At 36.5% G+C, this 21,199-nt stretch overlaps 1 protein-coding gene across 5 annotated transcripts in view; it reads right to left on the bottom strand.

Annotated features, from left to right (window-relative positions):
- KLHDC10 (kelch domain containing 10) overlaps positions 1-19,857 on the bottom strand; it is a 56,036-nt gene extending 36,179 nt beyond the window's left edge. For 2 of the 5 annotated variants that reach the window (XM_057504760.1, XM_057504761.1), the window contains exon 1: positions 19,661-19,853. In XM_057504760.1, the coding sequence (XP_057360743.1) occupies positions 19,661-19,736 (76 nt within the window). In that variant the 5' untranslated portion in view covers positions 19,737-19,853. Of the gene's footprint in view, positions 1-19,564 lie in introns of all 5 variants that reach the window. The other 3 variants (XM_036909035.2, XM_036909033.2, XM_036909034.2) reach the window with 3 other exon arrangements.
- Between the last annotated feature and the right edge of the window lie 1,342 nt (positions 19,858-21,199).

Below are 21,199 nucleotides of genomic sequence, written 5' to 3'. Positions count from 1 at the left end.
ATTACTGCTTCATTTTTCTGTTTTCTTTCTCTTTAGTCTCTTGTCTCTTTTTACATAACTCCTCTGACATTTGAAGCAAAAACTAGGCCTATCGCAGACTCCTTTACTTGTATAAAAGTGAAGTAATCATAGCACATTGAAAGACATCTTTAAATCTTAAAACTGCTCTTTGTCATTTTGGTTTATATTGTTAGTTCTTCAAGTATTACTTTTTTGAAAAGATAGGCTTCTTGATTGAGCAGTTTTGTCTCGGGGGAGAAAGGGGCACAGGAAGAGTTTTATCAGGTTCAAACTGTTCTGAAAGACCTATACCCTAAAAACTACAATACACTCATGAGAGAAATTAAAGAAGAAACCAATAAATGGAAATCTATTCTGTACTCATGGATAGGAAAAATTAATATTGTCAAAATGGCCATCCTGACTAAAGCAATCTACAGATTAAATGCAATCCCCATCAAAACACCATCAGCATTCTTCAATGAACTAGAACGAGTAGTTCTAAAATTCATAATACCCCCAAATAGCCAAAGCAACCCTGAGAAGGAAGAACAAAGCTGAGGGGATTACACTTGCTGACTTCAAGCTCTACTACAAAGTCACAGTAATCAAAACAATTTGGTACTGGCACAAGAACAGACCCATAGACCAGTGGAACAGAAGAGAGAGCCCAGATATAAACCCACACATATATGGCCAATTAATATACAATAAAGGAGCCATGGACATACAATGGGGAAAAGACAGCCTCTTCAACAAATGGTGTTGGCAAAATTGGATAGCTACATGTAAGAGAATGAAACTGGACTATTGTCTAACTCCACACAAAAAGTAACTCAAAATGGATCAAATACCTGAATGTAAGTCATGAAACCATAAGACTCTTAGAAGAAAACATAGGAAAAAATCTCTTGAATATAAAGCATGAGCAACTTTTTCCGGAACAAATTTCCTTGGGCAAGGGAGACAAAAGCAAAAATGAACAAATGGGGCTATATCAAACTAAAAAGCTTTTGTGTAGCAAAGGACACCATCAGCAGAACAAAAAGGGATCCTACAATAAGGGAAAATATACTTGTAAATGACTTATCTGATAAGGGGTTAACATTCAAAATACATAGAGAACTCACACACCTCAACACCCAAAAAACAAATAACCTGATGAAAAAACGGGCAAAGGATCTGAACAGACACTTCTCCAAAGAAGAAATTCAAATGGCCAACAGGCACATGAAAAGATGCTCCACATTGCTAATCATCAGGGAAATGCAAATTAAAACCACAATGAAATATCACCTCATGCCAGTTAGGAGGGCCAACATCAACAGATAAGGAACAACAAATGCTGGCAAGGATGTGGAGAAAGGGGAACCTTCCTACACTGTTGGTGGGAATGTCAATTAGTTCAATCATTATGGAAAGCAATATGGAGGTTCCTTAAAAAACTAAAAATAGAAATACCATTTGATCCAGGAATTCCACTCATAGGAATTTACCCAAAGAAAACAAGATCTCTGATTCAAAGAGAAATATGCACCCCTATGTTTATCGTGGCGCTATTTACAATAAGCAAGATATGAAGCAACCTAAGTATCCATCAGAAGATGTGGTACATAACCACCATGAAATATTATTCAGCCATAAGAAGAAAACAAATCCTGCCATTTGCAACAACATGGATGGAGCTAGAGTGAAATAAGCCGGCTGGAAAAAGCCAAGTACCAAATGATTTCACTCACTTGTGGAGTATAACAAAGCAAAACTGAAGGAACAAAACAGCAGCAGACACACAGACTCTAAGAAGGGACTAGCGATCACCAAAGAGAAGGGGTTGAGGAGGTTGGGTGGAGAGGGAGGGAGAAGGATTAAGGGGCACTATAATTCACTATCACAATAAAGGTAGGTCACGGGGAAGGCAGCACAGCACAGAAAAGACAAGTAATGACTCCATAGCATCTTACTACACTAACAGACAGTGACTGCAATGGCAGGGAGGGTGAGGACTTGATAATATAGGTGAATGTTGAAACCACAATGCTGTTCATGTGAAACTTTCATAAGATTGTTTATCAATGATACTTTAATTTAAAATAAAATACTGGGTGAGTGTAGATGTTGGAGACTAAATATGAAAAACAGAATTCTTAATCAGTACATTTTGACAATGCCTGATGACTACAATTCTGCAACCTCCTTCCTTTACAAAACAGCAAAGATGGGTAGCTCTTTAGAGACACAATCTCTCCCTATCAGCAAGTGAAACTGAGGAACTAAGCAGAAGGAACTCTGCAAATTCTAATAGTTAAATGACTGCATCCGGAAATGTCATTTATTACTTTTGCTACTCATTCTAGTCCTTGATTAAAATTAGAAAAGCAATCAGTTTTGAAAGTGCAGGTACAGCTGCTCTGTCTGAACTCAATTTCTCTTCTCTAAAGTCACCATTTTTTGTAAGCACATGCAATGACTTCCAAGAAAATATCTAGAACTGACCTACAGCAGTAAAAGCTTGTGTTGGACTAAGCAAGCAACAAACTACTCACTAAACAACAAATTTTTAATGTCTGATATTTTTTAAGTTATTTTTAAAGTTTAATATTTAAAATCAAGCTATTTTGAAAAATTGATAATAATCCTGCTATATAACTAGCAGAGAGCCAATAAGAATATCTTAAATGCAAAACTAAAGAATGTCTGATATGAATACTGCCAAAGAAGACATGATTTCTATAAGACATCTGCATGAAGCATTATATTCAGAAATAACAGCTATTCTTTACTCAGAAATAAAAACTTCAGAAGATAACATTTCACAAGAGCACCTGCATTGAAGAATTTTTCCATAAATGTACAGATAAGTTTCGGATTTAAAATTAAAACTGAGTAGCCTGGGGGTGTAGCTCAGCGGTAGAGTGTATGCTTCGCATGTAAAATTAAAACTGAGCAGAAAGAATTCTAACGTAGCTTTAAGAGGTTATTTCTCTCCCTAAATAGTTTTCTCAGTGTTTTGTTTCGTATATAAGCACGAGTACTTAAAGCTAAATACATTATAAATTTCATATTCTTACATCAGTTTTGTGTATTTGTGTGTATTGTAAGGAATTTGTTTCACGTGACACCAACATGTTTGTGGCTAGCATTTGTTGGATCAATTACATATCTGAGTCAAATTAATTGAGTTGACAGTTTGTTAATGAAACCAGATGGCAGGAGCTACTGTGGGTAAAAAGGGAAACAAGTCAAAGAAAAAGCACCATTCAATTCCAAAGACTATTTATCTCATTTTTTTGCTAGTCATCATATTTCTAATTTCACTAAGTCTTATAGACAACTCAATCATCACATCTTAGCTAAAGCTTGGAGAAATTCACTGACAATATAGTGAATATAAAAGGGAAGAGCACAAAATCAAGTTGGATTCCAAATGCAGCAGAAAGCCACTGAAGGATTTTGATGTGGGAAGTGCATCTAAATCATCATACCTGTGCTTCAAAAAGATTAATCATGTCTCAGTATATAGGATGGAATAGGAAAGGCAGACTGGGAATGACAAAAACATTATTAATCTAGTCCAGTTTAAGGCACTGAAGGCTGGAATTACAGTAGTAATAGAAAGACCTGGGAAGGACAGGCTGCAGAGAGGAACACAGCCCAGGGGTTAAGAGCATGGAGTTATAGAATCACACTGCCTGTGTCCAAATTCTGGGTCTGTCCCTTGCTAGTTATATGGCCTTGCACAAGGTCTTATCCTATGGGCCTTAGCTTCCTTCTCTATGAAAAAGGGACAGTAACAGTATTTATTCCTCACTGGGTTATGTTTTAAAAAATACCTAGTTCATAATATTATTATGGGGATAAAACATAAGGACTTAAAAACTAGCTGCATGAAATGAGTAAAATAAAGGGATAAATTTAAGTGTAAGTTTTTAAATTCTATAACTTGAAGAAAACTTAAAAACACAGATATTAAAGGACAAGCTGGCAATACTTACCACTATGCATTGCAACAATGTTTTGATAAACTAGAAGTCCAAAATTAACCTAAACATCTATCAATTGTGTGGTTGGTAAATTATTATACATCATACAATGCAATACTTACAACCCTGAAGAAGAATCAGATCACTCATGGACTCAGTAAGTTGCAGGTTACAAAATTAATACACAGAAATCTGTTGTGTTCTTATATACTAACAACAAACTAGCAGAAAGAGAAATCAGGACAACAATTTCATTTACAATTGCCATCAAAAGGAATAAAATATTTACAAATGAACCTAACCAAAGAGATGAAAGACCTATACTCTAGAACTATAAGACATTCATGAGAGAAAGTAAAGAAGACACAAATAAATGGAAATCTATCCCATGCTCATGGATAGGAAGAACTAATATTGCCAAAATGTCCATCCTGTGTATAGCATTTTACAGATTCAATGCAATCCCTTTCAAAATACCAACAGTATTTTTCAATGAACTAGAGCAAATAATCCTAAAATTCATATGGAACCACTAAAGACCCCAAACAGCTAAAGCAATCCTGAGAAAGAAGAACAAGGCTGGGGGGATTGTGCTCCCTAACTTCAAGCTCTACTACAATGCTACAGTGATCAAACATTTTGGTACTGGCACAAGAACAGCCCCATAGATCAGTGGAACAGACTAGAGAGCCCAGATATAAACCCATGCATCTATGATCGATTAATATGTGATAAAGGAGCCATGGATATACAATGGGGAAAAGACAGCCTCTTCAATAACTGGGGTTGGGAAAACTGGACAGCTACATGCAAGAGAATGAAACTGAATTACTGTCTAACTCCATACACAAATGTAACTTGAAATGGATCAAAGACTTAAATGTAAGACATGAGACCATAAAACTCTTAGGAGAAAACATAGGCAAAAATCTCTTGAACATAAGCATGAGCAATTTTTTCCTGGACACATCTCCTAGGGCAAGAGAAACAAAATAAAAAATGAACAAATGGGACTACATCAAATTAAAAGGCTTCTGTATAGCAAAGGACACCATCAGGAGAACAAACAGACAACCTACAGTATTGGAGAATATATTTGTAGATGATTTATCTGGTAAGGGGTTAACATCCAAAAGATATAAAGAACTCATACACCTCAACACACACAAAAAAACAAATAACTCAATTAAAAAATGGGCTGAGGACCTGAACAGACATTTCTCCAAAGAAATACAAATGGACAACAGGCACATGAAAAGATGTTCCACATTGCTAATAATCAGGGAAATGCAAATCAAACCACAATGAGATTATCACCTCACACCTGTTAAAATGGCCACTATACAAGTTGTTGGCAAGGATGTGGAGACATAGGAACCCTCCTATGCTACTGGTGGGAATGCAAATTGGTACAGTCACTGTGGAAAGGAGTATGGAGATTCCTCAAAAAACTAAAAATAGAAATACAATATGACCCAGTAATTCCACTTCAAGGAATTTACCCAAAGAAAACAAAATCTCTGATTCAAAAAGATTGATGCACCCCTAGGTTTACTGCCACATTATTTACAATAGCCAAGTTATGGAAGCAACCAAAGTGTCCACCAATAGACTACTGGATAAACAGGAGGTGGTACATATATACAATGGAATATTATTCAGCTATAAAAAGGAAATACTGCCATGTGCAATGACATGGATGGACCTAAAGGGTATTATGCTAAGTGAAATAAGCCAGGCAGAGAAAGAGAAATACTGTATGATTTCACTTATTTGTGGGACATCAAAACAAAATGAACAAAATAGCAGTAGCCTCACTGACACTAAGAAGTGATTGGTAGTTACCATGGGGGAGAGTTGGGGTGGGTGGGCTGGGAAGGTGAGTGGGATACAGGGGCACATTGGGTTATGGGGCATATAGGGATAAAGGAGCACAAAAATTCTCAATCATAACATAAGTTGGTCACAGGGATGGTAGTACAGCATGGAGAATATAACCAATGATTCTGTCACATTTTCCTATGTTGACAGATAGTAACTGCACTAATGGGGGTGAGGATTTAATAATACAGGCAACTGTTGAACCACTGTGTTGTATACTTGAAACCAATATAAGATTGTACATCTATAATACTTCAATAAAAATTACTCAGGTCATTCTAAATGTGCTTTAAAAAACGTGCAGAAAGAATACTTTATGTTGTACTCTAATTTATTTTAAAATAAAGATAACACATACCTATATGCAAACATGCAAATTCCATTTCTGAATTTGCACCAGAAACACAAGAAAACTCTAACAGATGATACCTCTTGGGAGAGACTAGAGAACTAGGGATCTATGGACTAAGACAGACTTTGTCTCCCTTGTATACTATTTGATTTTGACATGTTTATGTAATGTTTTTTGCTTTAAAAAAATTAATGAAGGATGAGTTCAACAACAGGAAATCATATTTACATATTTAAGTGAGCATAACTTTTATGTGTTCCGCAAGCTTGCCCAGTATAGATACTCATAACAGTTTAATGATCTGAAGGCTCAAAAACACTGAAGACTTCAAAAAAAAGAAAAAAGAAAAAGGATGGCCTTAAAAACTGTTCAGGGAGAACAAAGTGAACCTTAGAAAGTATACAGACTATTAAAAATCAGGCTACATTATAAAATTCTAAACTTGTAAATCAGCTGTGATTTGAAATTCTGAGTATATTTTCCCATATTATAAATAGTTAATAGGTCCATAAGCCAATCCACAAGTTACTATATCCACAATGATAACTATAGTACTGTAGTAATAGTAGTACAGAGTCCACCATTTTAGAACTTTGAAAGGGTGACCTCACCCTCCTTCTTGAAACACTTTCTTCTCTTGGCTTCTATGAAACCAAGCAGTCCTGGTTGTCCTCCTATTTTACAAACTTCCTTTCCTTCTCACTTTCAAGAGTTATAGTCTTCTGCCCTTATTTCTATTTAATCTTCCTTGGTGATCTCAAAGCCCAGTCCAGCGGCTTTAAATATCTGTACACTAATAATTCCAAAATACATATTTGAGCCTCCATCTCTTCCCTGAATTTGATTTATATATGAACATTGCCTACGCTATCCTCTACTTGGAGGTCAAATAGGCATCTCATGCTTAACAGACAAAACAAAACTCTTGATTTACACCCAAACTCCTGCTCTTTGCAGTCTGTTCCATCTCATTTAATGACACCATCATCCACCCAGTTACTCAAGGCAAAAAACTTACGAGTCATTCTGATTCCTCTCTTTCCTTCATACCTCACAGTAAATCCTATTAATGCTACTTTCAAAATATATCTCATATTCAATCACTTCTCACAACTGTACCCTAGTCTAAACCACCATCATCTTTTTAGGAGACTACTGCAATAGTCTTCTAAACAGCCTTTATGCTTCACTTTTACCATTTCCCACAATCCATCTCCATCCAGAAGCTAGCGGGAGCTTTTAAAAATGTAAATAACATTACACCATTCCCCAGCTTAAAACTGTCCAACAGTTCCCCTTCACCTTTAGAATAAAGAAAGGTCACAAGTTTTATTTTAGACATGCTGAACTTGAGGTCTATAAGGCATGTAAGTAGAGACATGGAGAAAGCAAGTATATGGCTTGTGAGAGAGTTTTGGGCAGAAGTTATAAAGTGGCCTTAATTATGGGCATATGGATGGAAACTGAAAACCATGGATTTCTAAAAGAATACATAAAATAAACTGAAAAGAAAGGGCAGAGACATAGCATCAAGACTTAAGAACTCCAACACATTAAGGCCTGAAGGAAGAGGAAGAATTGACAAAGAAGACAAAGTATGAGAGGCCAGATACATAAAAAGAAAACCAGACCCAATGTCAGGGAGGCCAAGGGAAAAGGATGCTTCAAAATGAAGAGAGATAAAGCAAGATGGGGACTGAAAAACACCCTCTTGATTTGACAACACAGAAATCATTTGTGACTATCAAGAGCTACTTCAAAGACATGATGGGGAATATGGCAATGAAGACAGTAACTCTAGCCAATGGTTTCCTGAACTTGGCTATAAAAGAAAAGGGAGAGATTAGAAGAGATAAAATTGAGTAAGCTCAAATGTCATATATAAGAATGATTTGAAGGAAAGAAAGAAAGAAAGAAGTTAAAGACAAAGGAGAGAGAATAATAATAATGTACATTTTCTGACAAGGTAGGAAGGGATGGAATCAAGTCACAGATGGAAGGATGCTACAACTATTTCTGATAATATTCAATATAAAATTGTAGTTGAAAAAGAACTATTTGGGAAAGACCAACAAAAATAGTATGTACTAAATTCCTAGGTAAAAACAACATTTAGACTTACATAACTTAAAATAACCTAAACTCAACTCCTTGCATAAGTAGCTATAGACATTTAACAATTACTAACTCATTCAATAAACATTTACCAAAGTGTACTATAAGCTGGGTAGTGTTCTAGTCTCTGTGGAAGATGACAGAAAATAAGACCTTATTTTTCACTTTAAGGAGCCCTAGTTAGTAACAAGGTAAATTAAAAAACAGATTAATTGCATGGGGAAGCCAATGTAGCTCAGAGAAGACAAATAGGGACTCTAAGGCACATTACTATACTGATGGATAGTGACTGCAGTGGGGTGTGGGTGGGAACTCGATAATAGGGCTGAATGTAATAACTACATTGCTTTTCTTGTGAAGCCTTCATAAGAGTGTTTATCAATAATACCTTAATAAAAAAACATATTAATTGCAAATCAATATTATAAGACTGTGATCCTTTGTATCTACAAAGGAAGGTGGTGGCACAAAAAGAGACACAACAGTATGGGCTTTGAAGTCCAACAAACTCAGTCTGAATCCTAACTGACATTTCTTAGCTATATAAACTTTGAGCAAGTTACATAGCTTCTCTCTAAGCCCCAGATCCTCATCACAGAAGGGGATGCAAAAGTTACTTACCTCACAAGGTTATGAGAATTAAATTAGTTAATGCTTATAAAACACCTTGAACAGTGTAGACACACAGTAGCTACTCAGTACAAGTAAGCTATCTGTATTAAAAGAGAGAATAGGAAAAATCTGTATAACATATACTTGGGTGGGTCTTAGAAGACAATTAGGAAAATGGCACTCTAGGAAGAAGAAATGATTTGTACAGAATATAACACAGTGTAGTATTGCAGGAAATCAAAGTTGTAAAAAATCTCTCCCTCCCAACCTACCTTGTTCCAAGAAGTTAAGGCAACTAACTGCAAATACTTCTATACAGCTGAAATATAAAATGAAAGACATAAATGGTTGTAGAGGTAGAAAGGGACAAACAGAAGAGTTAGAGTAAAGAGGATATATTAACAAGACTTTGTGATTAATTGGATAAGAGGTTAACAAAAGGAAGGAATCTAACGCAGTGCCCAGGTTTCTGGCTTGAGCCCCTAAATTGATGAGGTAGCTGTTAAGTTAGTCAGGATAAGGAGCACCTAAGGAAGAACAGGTTTGTCAGGAAAGATGATGAAATTGTTTTTGGACATGTTGAATTTAACATATTCATCAGTCACTTTGGTGGCAAAGGCTAGTAGCCACTGACAAACAGACCAGGAAAAGAAGTCTGAGTTGGAGACAAATTTGGGTATTGTCAGGGTTTTAATGATATCACCCGGGGAAAATATAAGAATAAGGGAAAACTAACAAATGAACAAAAAACATATATACTCTTGGATACCAATATTTAGAAGCAGATGAATTAAGAAAACCAATGAGAAGTACAAGAGATAAAAGAGTAACTAAGAGTTCTTTAGGAACAGAGACTTTGTCTAATCATTATGTATTCCCAGGCTCCAATACATGAGTTAGTCAAAATCAAAATCTGGAGAAGTTGGATAGGATGAAGACTAAGAGACATCTAATGAATTTAACAATGAGGAGGTTATCACCTTAGCAAGAGCAACTTGAGTAGAATGATGGAGGCAGAAGTGAAACTGCAATAGACTGAAGAGTGGGGAAAAACTGAAATTAAAATAAACAACAGACACTATTTTTCTGAAAGTTTGGCTGTAAAGGAGAGAAAATAGGACATCAACTAGAAAAATCCTAACAAATTAGTCATATGATAAATTGAGAAACAGATTCTATCTGATAAAATAACAGAAAACATAGGCAAGTGTTTATGAGTAAAACATTTAAATATAAACAACTTTAAGATAATCCCAAATTGCTACTAGTGATATGTAATTATTTACAGCGTTAAATAAAATACAACTTACCAGTGGAACAAACAGAAAGTCCAGATATTAACCCAAACATATATGGTCAATTAATATATGATAAAGGGGCCATGGATATACAATAGGGAAATGACAGCCTCTTCAACAGCTGGTGTTGGAAAAACTGGACAGCTACATGTAAGAGAATGAAACTGGATTACTGTCTAACCCCATACACAAAAGTAAACTCAAAATGGATCAAAGACCTGAATGTAAGTCATGAAACCATAAAACTCTTAGAAGAAAACATAGGCAAAACTCTCTTGAATATAAACATGAGCAACTTCTTCATGAACGTATCTCCACAGGCAAGGGAAACAAAAGCAAAAATGAACAAGCGGGACTATATCAAACTAAAAAGCTTCTGTACAGCAAAGGACACCATCAGTAGAACAAAAAAGCATCCTACAGTATGGGAGAACATAATCATAAATGACATATCTGATAAGGGGTTGATATCCAAAATATACAAAGAGCTCATGCACCTCAATGAAAAAAAAGCAAATAATCCAATTTAAAAATGGGCAGAGGATGTGAACACACTTCTCCAAAGAAGAAATTTAGATGGTAAACAGGCACATGAAAAGATGCTCCACATCATTGGTCATCAGAGAAATGCAAATTAAAACCATAATGAGATATCACCTCACACAAGTAAGGATCATTACCATCCAAAAGACAAACAATAACAAATGTTGGTGAGGTTGTGGAGAAAGGGGAACCCTCCTACACTGCTGGTGGGAATGTCAATTAGTTCAACCATTGTGGAAAGCAGTATGGAGGTTCCTCAAAAAACTCAAAATAGAAATACCATTTGACCCAGGAATTCCACTCCTAGGAATTTACCCTAAGAATGCAGCAGCCCAGTTTGAAAAAGACAGATGCACCCCTATATTTATCACAGCACTATTTACAATAGCCAAGAAATGGAAGCAATCTAAGTGTCCATCAGTAGATGAATGGATAAAGAAGATGTGGTACATCCACACAATGGAATATTATTCAGCCATAAGAAGAAAACAAATCCTACCATTTGCAACAACATGGATGGAGCTAGAGGGTATTATGCTCAGTGAAATAAGCCAGACAGAGAAAGACAAGTACCAAATGATCTCATTCATATGTGGAGTACAAGAACAAAGAAAAACTGAAGATACAAAACAGCAGCAGAATCACAGAACCCAAGAATGGACTAACAGTTACCAAAGGGAAAGGGACTGGGGAGGATGGGTGGGAATGGAGGGATAAGGGCAGGGAAAAATAAAGGGGGCCTTATGATTAGCATGTATAATGTGGGGGTGGGGCATAGGGAGGGCTGTGCAACACAGAGAAGACAAGTAGTGATTCTACAGCATCTTATTACGCTGATGGACAGTGACTGTAATGGGATTTGTGGGGGGGACTTGGTGAAGGGGCGAGTCTAGTAAACATGTTCTTCATGTAATTGTAGATTAATGATAACAAAATGATTTTAAAAAATGGGAAAAAAATTAAAGCAGGAGGACTCTCACCTTCTGATTTCAAAACTTGCTACAAAGCAACAGTAATTGAGGCAGTGTGGTATTAGAATGCAGAAAGACATATAGATCAATGGAATAGAATCAAGAGTCCAGAAATAAACCTGTATAAAACCGATTTTGGGGGAAAAATATGAGGGAACTATGCTGGGAAACAACAGTCTTTTCAGCAAATGGTGCTGGGACAACAGGACAGACAGTTGAGATAATCCTTACCTCAGATGAAACATAAAAATTAACTCAAAATGAATCAAAGACATAAATATAAGAGCAAAAATTTAAAACTCTTAGGAAAAAACACAGATTAGTCTCCATGACCTTGGATTTGGCAAAGGATTCTTAAATATGATACCAAAAACAAGAGCAACAAAAGAAAAAATGGATTAACTGGACTTTATCACAATTTAAAACTTTTGTGCTTTGAAGGATACAATTAAGAAAATGAAAAGACAACCAAAGACAGGGGAAAATATTTTCAAATCATATATCTGATGAGGTACTTGTATGTAGTGTACGAGCTCTTACAAATCAATAATAAAAAGACAAATAATCCAATTAAAAATAGGGCAAGAAAGGATCTAATAGACATTTCTCCAAAGAAGACATACAGTTAATCAACAAAGACATGAAAAGTTGCTCCAGGTCAATTGTACCTCAAAAAAACTGGAAAATAAAGAAAGAAAAGAAAGAGAAAATCAGCTTGACATCATTAGTCATTAAAGAAATGCAAATTTAAAAACCACATGTCAACACTAGGATAATTAGATCAAAAAGTCATGTAACAACAAGCCTTGGCAAGGATGTGGAGAAATGGGAACCCTCACACTGCTGGTAGGAACATGAAAAAGTTTGGCAACTCCTTGAATGATTAAACACAGAGCACAGAGTTGCCATATGACCCAACAATTCTAGTCCTGGGTATATACCTAAGAGAAATGAAAACATACATCTGCATAGTAATTTGTACACAAATGTTTATAGCAGCATTATTCACAGTAGCCCAAAAGTAGAAACAATCTATGTCCAAAAGTGGATAAATGAATAAACAAAATGTGGTATATCCATATAATGGAATATTATTTAGTCATAAAAAGGAATGAAGTACTGATACCTTTTTCAACTTGGATGAATTTTGACAACATTATGCAAAATGAACATAGGTAGTCACAAAAGACCACATATTATATGATACCATTCATATGACAAAGGCCTTTATAGGGAAATCTATATAGAGAGAAAGTGGATTAGAGGTTGCTTAGGGCTGAGGTAGGGGTAAAGGGGTAGGGATTGGGAGCCAGAGGACAGCTAAAGGATATGGGGTTTCTTCTTTAAGTGATAAAAAATATTCTAAAATTGACTGTGATAATAATTGCACATATCTGAATATACTAAAAACCACTTAATTGTACACTTTAAATGGTGTATTGTATGGAATGTGAATTATATCTCAATAAAGCTATTAAAAACAAAAATGGGAATATCAAGAAAAAAGTGAAAAAGGATTAACATCTCTTGTGTTAAAGAAAATTAATAAAAACGGAATTGTAAGATATTTAGAAAATAACTACAACAAGAAGCCTCAAATTACAGGACACAACTGAAGCAGAGTATTCAGGAGAAATTTACAATTTAAACAAGTGGAAAAAGAACGAAAAGAACATTAAACATCCAACATAAGAAGTAGAAAAACAACCACAAAATAAACCTAAGGAAAGCTAACTGAGAGATTTAAAATAATGAAAGAAAAAAACTAACAAATATGGAAAGACAGAAAATAGTAGAGCTAATTTTATTTTTAATCCAAGAGCCAAGAAAAAATGGCAAGGTCTTACACATACAAACCAAGAAGTAATAATGAATAAAATGATGATGTAGTTACAGACACAGGAAATTTTTTTAACTATAAAAGAATATCTTGATCTACTCCACACAATTATTTTGAAAGCTCAAAATGAAATGATTATTTTCTAGGATAATATAAATTATCAAAGCTTCCCCCAAAGATATAAATTGTTAAGCAGTCAAATTCTAAAGAAGTAGGTAATTGTTAAAGAGCTACTCCCCCCTCAAAATACTCAAGGTCAAAATTATTTCACAGGCAATTCAACCAAACCTTTAACTTCAATGCCATTTAATGAGAGAAGGAAGGAAGGGGAAAAAAAGCATAGAAAAAGAAAACTGTGATATTATTTTTATGGAAAGGCATAATCCAACAAACATAAAACACAGAAAACTACAAACCAATATATCTATAAGGAATGATGCAAAATTTCTAACTAAAGTTCAACAAACAGAACCCAGCAGCACATTCAATGACAAAGTGAGTTGATTCAGGAATGCAAGGATGGTCTAGTCATAGTAAATCTGTTAGTATAATTCACCACAATAGTAGATCAAAAGAGAAAAATTACATAACTTCCATATAGGCTGAAGCAGTATTTGACAAAATTAACTTCCACCTTTAAAGATTTTAATAAAATGGCAGCAGCTGACTACTTTAACGTGATAAAATATGTACATTTCAACCTAACATTAGGCCTAATCTTAATAGGAAAAACTGAAAACATCCATTGAAGTCAGGAGTAAGACAAAAATCTACTATCATATTGTTCAATATTTTTGGAAAGTACTAGCCAAATCAATTTGACAAAATAAATAAATAAGCATAAAAATTGGAAAGGAGGACATAAAGTTACCTTTACATGGTAATGATATAATTATTTAACCACAAAACCCTAGAAAAACAACTGGGAAACTATTACAGATAGTATTAGAATTCTAAAGGTGGCTACATACAAAATTAATACTCAGAAATCAATAGCATTCCCACATTCAAACAAGATAAAAGATATAATAAAAGAGAAACATCATTTACAGTAGCAAAAAAAAACAAGATAAAATATCAAGAACTAAACATAAGAAATGTGAAAAATTTATATGAGAAAAAGCCTTAAAATGTTACTGAGGGAGGCACAACCTGAACAACAAGAAATGAATATATATGTACCATGTTCTTAAACAGAAGATTAAACCTCAAAAAGGTGTCAGTTATCTCTAAATCAATCTATAAATATAATTAAAGTTCCAATAAAAATACCAGCAGGATGGGGGAAGGAACTTTGATAAATAATTCTTAAATTTTATGGACAAATAAACAAGCAAGAATATCCAGGAAAACTCTGGACAGTAAAATGAGAGAGTTCTAGAATCAAAGAATGGGGTCATTAGGTATAAAAAGTATATTGATCAATGAAACAGAATAAAAGTCCAGTAAGAAACCCAAATTATATGTAGGAACTAAGTACACCCACAGGCAACAAACAGTCCAATAACTGGGCATCCACCTGGAAGAAAAGTTAAGTTGGATTCCTACCTCAATACTTTACACAACTTATGCCTGTATGGATAAGTACATTTAACTTAAAAACAAAATTACAAAAATACCAGGAAAAAAACACAAAATTTCTCATTTCCATTAGAAGTAATACTGAAATAGGGAAGGCCTTTCTTATGACACATAACCTAAAATCCAGAAAAGATTGACAATTACAACCAAAAAAATGTTTAATTTCTGCTCAAAAAAAATACCATAAACAAGGTCAAAAGCCAAATGACAAACTGTGGAAAAAAAAATCTGCAACATGTATCAAAGACAGAGAATGAATTTCTTAAAACATTGGTTCCTATAAATATTCTGATACAGAAATGAAAAAAAATCAGATGAATAAAAAATATAAGCAGATGTTATAAATAAACGAAACAAATATGGTTCTTACACCCATTGAAAAGATGAAGAAAAATGTACCTATTAATTGCCAATTAAAAAATGTTTGATTAACTACTCCCAAGGGCATGGGAAGCCAGTACGAACAGTGGAACACAAACGGGTACAAACTCTGGAGGGCAACATGACAATATCAAAATGTAAATAGTATACATTTTTTTATCCAGCAATTGTATTTCCAGGGATTTATTCTAAAGACAGTTTCACTCATGTGCAAAATTGTATATTTATAGGAATATTCATGGTATCATAATTTGTATTACGTTTTAAATGCACATCCAAACAAAGAAATAATACCATTTCTCTCCCCCACCGCCACCCGACCCCTACCCCATACACACACCTTTCTGGAAAAGATACCCAAGAAATTTATCATTGGTTTCTTCTAGAGAAGGAAGCCAACCAATTAACTGGGGTCAAAGGTAGAAGGAAAACATGCCTTTTATCATATGCTTTTTGGTGACATTTGGATTTTATGTCATGTGCATATATCACATTTTACATTCTTAAGACCTAAAGTATTTTTTTACCCAGTTTTTACCAGCAGCTTTATTCTTCCTCCTCTGTGTCAATTTTCCAGTCCTTACTTCAGCAACAATGTTTAACTGCTTTCCCAGCTAATACACAGTATTTAATCAAACTCATATTGTTAAATCATAACAGTAACTTGGGTTCTATTATCCCCTGATCTCCTTGCCTGAGCTGTCTCTGCATACCTATCCTACAAAAAAGATTCCTTCTTTTTCCCTGGGTGTACAGAGACTATGAGTTAGTAGAAACCCAGGATTAAGAAGTTATGAATTTCCTGACCTATGGGGCAAATACATAATCACTGTTGTATTTTAGGAGACAGCAAAAAGGCAAGAAGATGCTCAAACGAAGTTTCAGAAAATATTATTTGTTTTGTCATCGAGGATGCCACTGTTGATGCAGTCTAGTCTACTATTTTTATGTTTAAGAAATTGACTTTATCCACTTGTCCAGTCAATGTGGCTATAGGTGATTGAACCACACCAATCAAATTCACAAGGAACTAACTGCTTACACATAGTGCCAATGAGTTAATTTAGAATTTAGGAATATATATGTGCGTATTTACATATACATGGGTATATACATATATACTTGGGTGTGTGTGTGTGTGTGTGTGTGTGTATACACATATATACATACACATACGTATATATCAAGAGTATCAAATCATGCATATCAATGAATCACAGACAAATGGTAAGTATGCCCAAGGAGAGCCATGGTGCTACAGGGAGAGTGTATAGGGAGAAGAGAACAAATCAGAAGATCTGAGGCTTCCCTGAAAAACACAGTGTGATCAACCTGAGATCTAATAGAAGAAAGGTTAAAACAAGAGAATAGAATGAGGAGTTAGAGGGTTCCTGAATGAAGAGATAGCAGGTTCAATGGCGCTGTAACAGAAGGGAGCAGGACATATCTAAGGAGGTAGAAAAAGATCAAAGAGCAAGACTATATGATGAAGGATTAAGTAGAGAGAGGGGCCAGACCATGTGCGCCTTTTAGGCCATGTTAAGAATTTTTGCTGTATCCTAAGAGCAATGAAAAGGCAGTAAAGGGTTGTGAGCAGAGATGAGCACAGATTTGTGCTGTATGAATTGAAGGGTAAGAGCAGAAGCAGGAAGACTGCTTAGAAAGCTCTACTGCTTAGAGACCTAAGTGTGGGATGATGGTAGCACGGACTGGAGTTATGGTAGAAATAAAATAAATAGAACTGATTACGGGACTCGAGGACTGATTACACCTGAAATGCAAGGGAGTGGAAAATGTTAAGGAGGATGCCCAAGTTTCAGGTTTGTGTAACTGCATGGATAAGGATGCTACCACTGAAGGAAAGAGAGAACACTCCAGGAAGACCAGGTTGTTTTGTTTTGTTTCATTGCGGCTGGAGACAGGGCAAATGTGAAAAAAGTAAGTGTTTTCGGTGCTCAGTATCTGTAAGTCTTGGTAGAGAAGGATGAAAAACAGGGTTAGAGTTCAACGGAGAAAGAGAGTTAGCCACAAAAACTTAGGGGAAAAATTTTTTAACCTCCAAGGGCCAGCTATAAAACAGGCCTAGACATTTCTATCCCTCCCTGTCACCTAAAATCTTTTTACATATTTCAAAATAAAACCTTTCAATCAGGCTTAAAATGCAGTACTTGGGAAAATAAAGAATTGGTCTGAAACAATTTCAAAGTATTTTTTCAGATAACACATATTCTCAATTCTGACAGCGAAGACGAGAGGCTGCCTATTTGGGGAAGGAAGAGTGAAGCACCAGTCAAGGGTGAAAGAAAGCAGAAAGACGCTGATGATCCCACAGCACAAATTTCCAGAGTTTAAACACATTTATCTTTACCTCTGGCCTAATGGCTGTTCTTGGCCTTGTGTGTACTAAGGGAATGCAGAAATAGCTCCACACCTAAGCCCCTTATCAGAAATCATGGCTTCTACTGCCATCAGGTGGTGGCACTTAGGAAGTTCACCAACCAGGTTCTTGGAGCCTGGGAATGCCTATATGAAGCCCATGATATTAATTAATGGAAGATCAAAGACCTAAAGATTGCAGTAGTACAGGGCAAACTGGTAATAGTATTTGGCAAGAGATTTATCTTTTAATCAATCAATATATAAAGATATGTTTTTGCTATTAATTTGGGGGTAAGAAAAAAGATTTCTCCTTTTTTCTTTTTTATGTTAAAGATAGCATATTTAGCAATTCTAGAACACCCAGTCTAATACTATCATCTCAAACCCAATTCCTGGTATATTACATATTTGACTATTTAAAACTGCTTCAATGTAAATTTTAACGGCGCATACATAAATGGGTTAATGTGCATTTCTAACACATTAATAACCGTATCACAAACATAAGCAATTGTCTCATTGAATATGCAAAATATCCTTTATCTTTAAATTCATCATAACAATTTTGACTACTTAGAAATACAAGGCAAAGTAGTACATACAATTCAAAACCCACCATGTTCTCAAATTCATCAATCAGGCAATACATCACTGATAAAATCAGCATCAACATCGTTCACAAAAAAAATATGAATATTTTCACACTATTACATTATTCACAAAAAATATGCTGAACCTTATTCCTGATAGGTCTCTTCAGCTTGACCAATGTAATATTTGACAATCTGTGTAGTATTTACTTCCCTACCTTCCTTCTACTATACTGAATATTCACTTACAAATTGATCTCTTTTAAATTGTCTGCACACACATATCGACTTGCCTATGTTTCTTAAGGCATCTGATGTAACGAAAGGGAACTGTAAGCAAAAACGTGAAATAATCACATTAGGTGCATTTTTCCAATTCTCGCTCAGGTTTTTTATACAGCAGACAGCCTGATTTTGCCAGTAAGTATACTCTTGATCTCCATTTTCTCCCCTCAAAATCCAGACACATTATCCATTCTGTCTCTGCACATTCCAAAATATTAATAATTCAACCAGTTTTCCCTAATTCTCTGGGTTCTGTTTCCCACCCACATCTCAACACCTACCCTCATTTCCTTCTCCTTTCTTGCTTCAGAATGCCTAACTCTTACACACTCGAGGTGGTTCTTACAAAACCACTCTTGGAAATGATTCTTTGCTCAATTTAGTACCCTTTAAAAAATTCCCCACAGCTAAGCGCCAATGCCTTTCTTTCACAGGATCAAACTGCGGAAGAGGACGAGACTGGGAAACAAGAGAGCGAAGCATTTGGGAATGTCAGTGAGACAGCGGCCTCTCCTTTGAAAACACAACTCTCAGAACACAGCTTTCAAAAGAGCAAAAATACTTTTTTCGGTGTGTTCCTGTTCCCTCCCTGACCTCAAAAACACCTTTCCTTTTCTCTAAGCCCCTGTCCCTCTATTACGCGTGGGGCCTGCCTTTCCTCCTCCCCGCAAAAAAGAAAGCCAGGGAGAAAAGAAAAGGTAGCAGTCACCCTCCCGCCGCACCCGATAGCTGTCAGGACCTCGTCCCCAGACTCACCTGGCAGGTGCGGCCGCCCGGAGAGTTGGACGAAGCGGTTGAGCTGGCCAGTCCCCCGACCCCCGCTGCCCCCACTGCCCCCGCTGGCCCCGCTACCTCCGCCGCCGCCACCACTGCCTGCGGCGCCTCCTCCCCTCCGGCGGTTCCTGTCCCAGCCCTGGGCGGCCGACATGACCCGCCAACGACTGCAGCGGCCGGGTCCCGGGAGCCCCTGGCCCGGCGGCACTAGAAGAGCCTCCTTCCTGGGCTCCTCAAGAGACCCGGGAGACAGGGGAAGGGGGAGCGCCCGTCATCACCAGTGACCAATGGCTGACTTACTTGGTGACAGACAGCCAATGGCCAGTAGTCTTCTTGATAGGTGGAGGGAGGCGGGGAGAGACGTGGTAACCATAGCTATGGCTTAAAAAAAAAAAGGAGGGGGAGAAAAAGGCAGAAGCAGCCACTCCTCACTCGCATCAACCGCGCTAAGGACTCCTGCGGGATCAGGCGGACCAATCGAAGGCCGAGTAAGAGAGGCCACGCCTGCAGAGAGTCGCGGCGGCCGCCAGTACGCCCGGCCGGTGCAGGGCTCGGGAGCTCTTTCTGTACACTAAAGCCGGAGGAACCAGGATATGCGCCTAAGACGTACACTTGTGGGGAATACAGCGTCCGCCAGCTTTACGGACTGAGATCCCTTCGTGTGGCCGTGGACACACACAAAGGGCCCTCTTGGAGGGGGAAAAGCCGGGGCGGAGTCGAAGCTTAAGTATAAGAATGAGGTATTCCCGGGTTTCATTTGTCTTCTTTCAGTCGATTGGCTGAGTTCCTCCCTAGTTCTATGTAAGCCACATCCCAAAAGCAAGCAACTTTAAACCTGGTTAACAGATACGGGAAAATGTCCAAGTTCACCAGTTAATCATAGAAATACGAGTTAAGACCCCAATAAGAAACCATTTCTGGCTTAAAGATTTTTAAAGTAACACCGAGCAGTGGTTAAAGAGCTAAGAAATAAGTACTTTCATGATGACTGATAGCTGTGTAAATGTTTTTGTTCCATCAAACCTCTTTTTGCTCATAGAAATCTTGAGTCAGCTTAAAGACAGGGATAGGTTCGGAAGATGAAGATCGAAGAGTAATGTAGATGTACAGATCAGAAATTCCTATTGTTACAGAATTAGGCAAAATTTGGCTTTGAACTTAATGGGGGCAGTACAAAGTGGGAAAATGGAGAATGTTCGCTGATGTTTAAGAATGATAAGGGAAAAGCATACCAATTCATCAAGGGAAACAAAAATTCAAAATTCTTAGATCCGGTGGCTTTCTCTTTTTCGTAACGCTCCCCATAAGAAAACCTTACGAAATGTGGAGAAAAAAAAATCTGCTGGAGCTGAGGACGTATATACATGCCTTCAGTGCAAATTTCAAGTCACCACTGGCCCCGCCTCCTTATTTTCCTACTTTTAGTCCCAGAGGGCAGGTGTTTTGCCCTTTAAGCCCTGTAATGCAACGCTTACGAAAATATTTGACATCTGGGAAAAAAAGGTCTGTGGCTCTAAAATATGAATCAAAATTAATACATGTTAATTTTTCTAAAGAAACTGTACGAATGCATAACCAAATAGTAGATATAGGAAATTTCCTTTTTATAGGAGCATT

This window comes from Manis pentadactyla, chromosome 7 (genome assembly GCF_030020395.1).
Source record: "Manis pentadactyla isolate mManPen7 chromosome 7, mManPen7.hap1, whole genome shotgun sequence".
NCBI classification, from domain to species: Eukaryota; Metazoa; Chordata; class Mammalia; order Pholidota; family Manidae; genus Manis; species Manis pentadactyla.
This window is presented reverse-complemented; position numbering and strand designations above follow the sequence as displayed.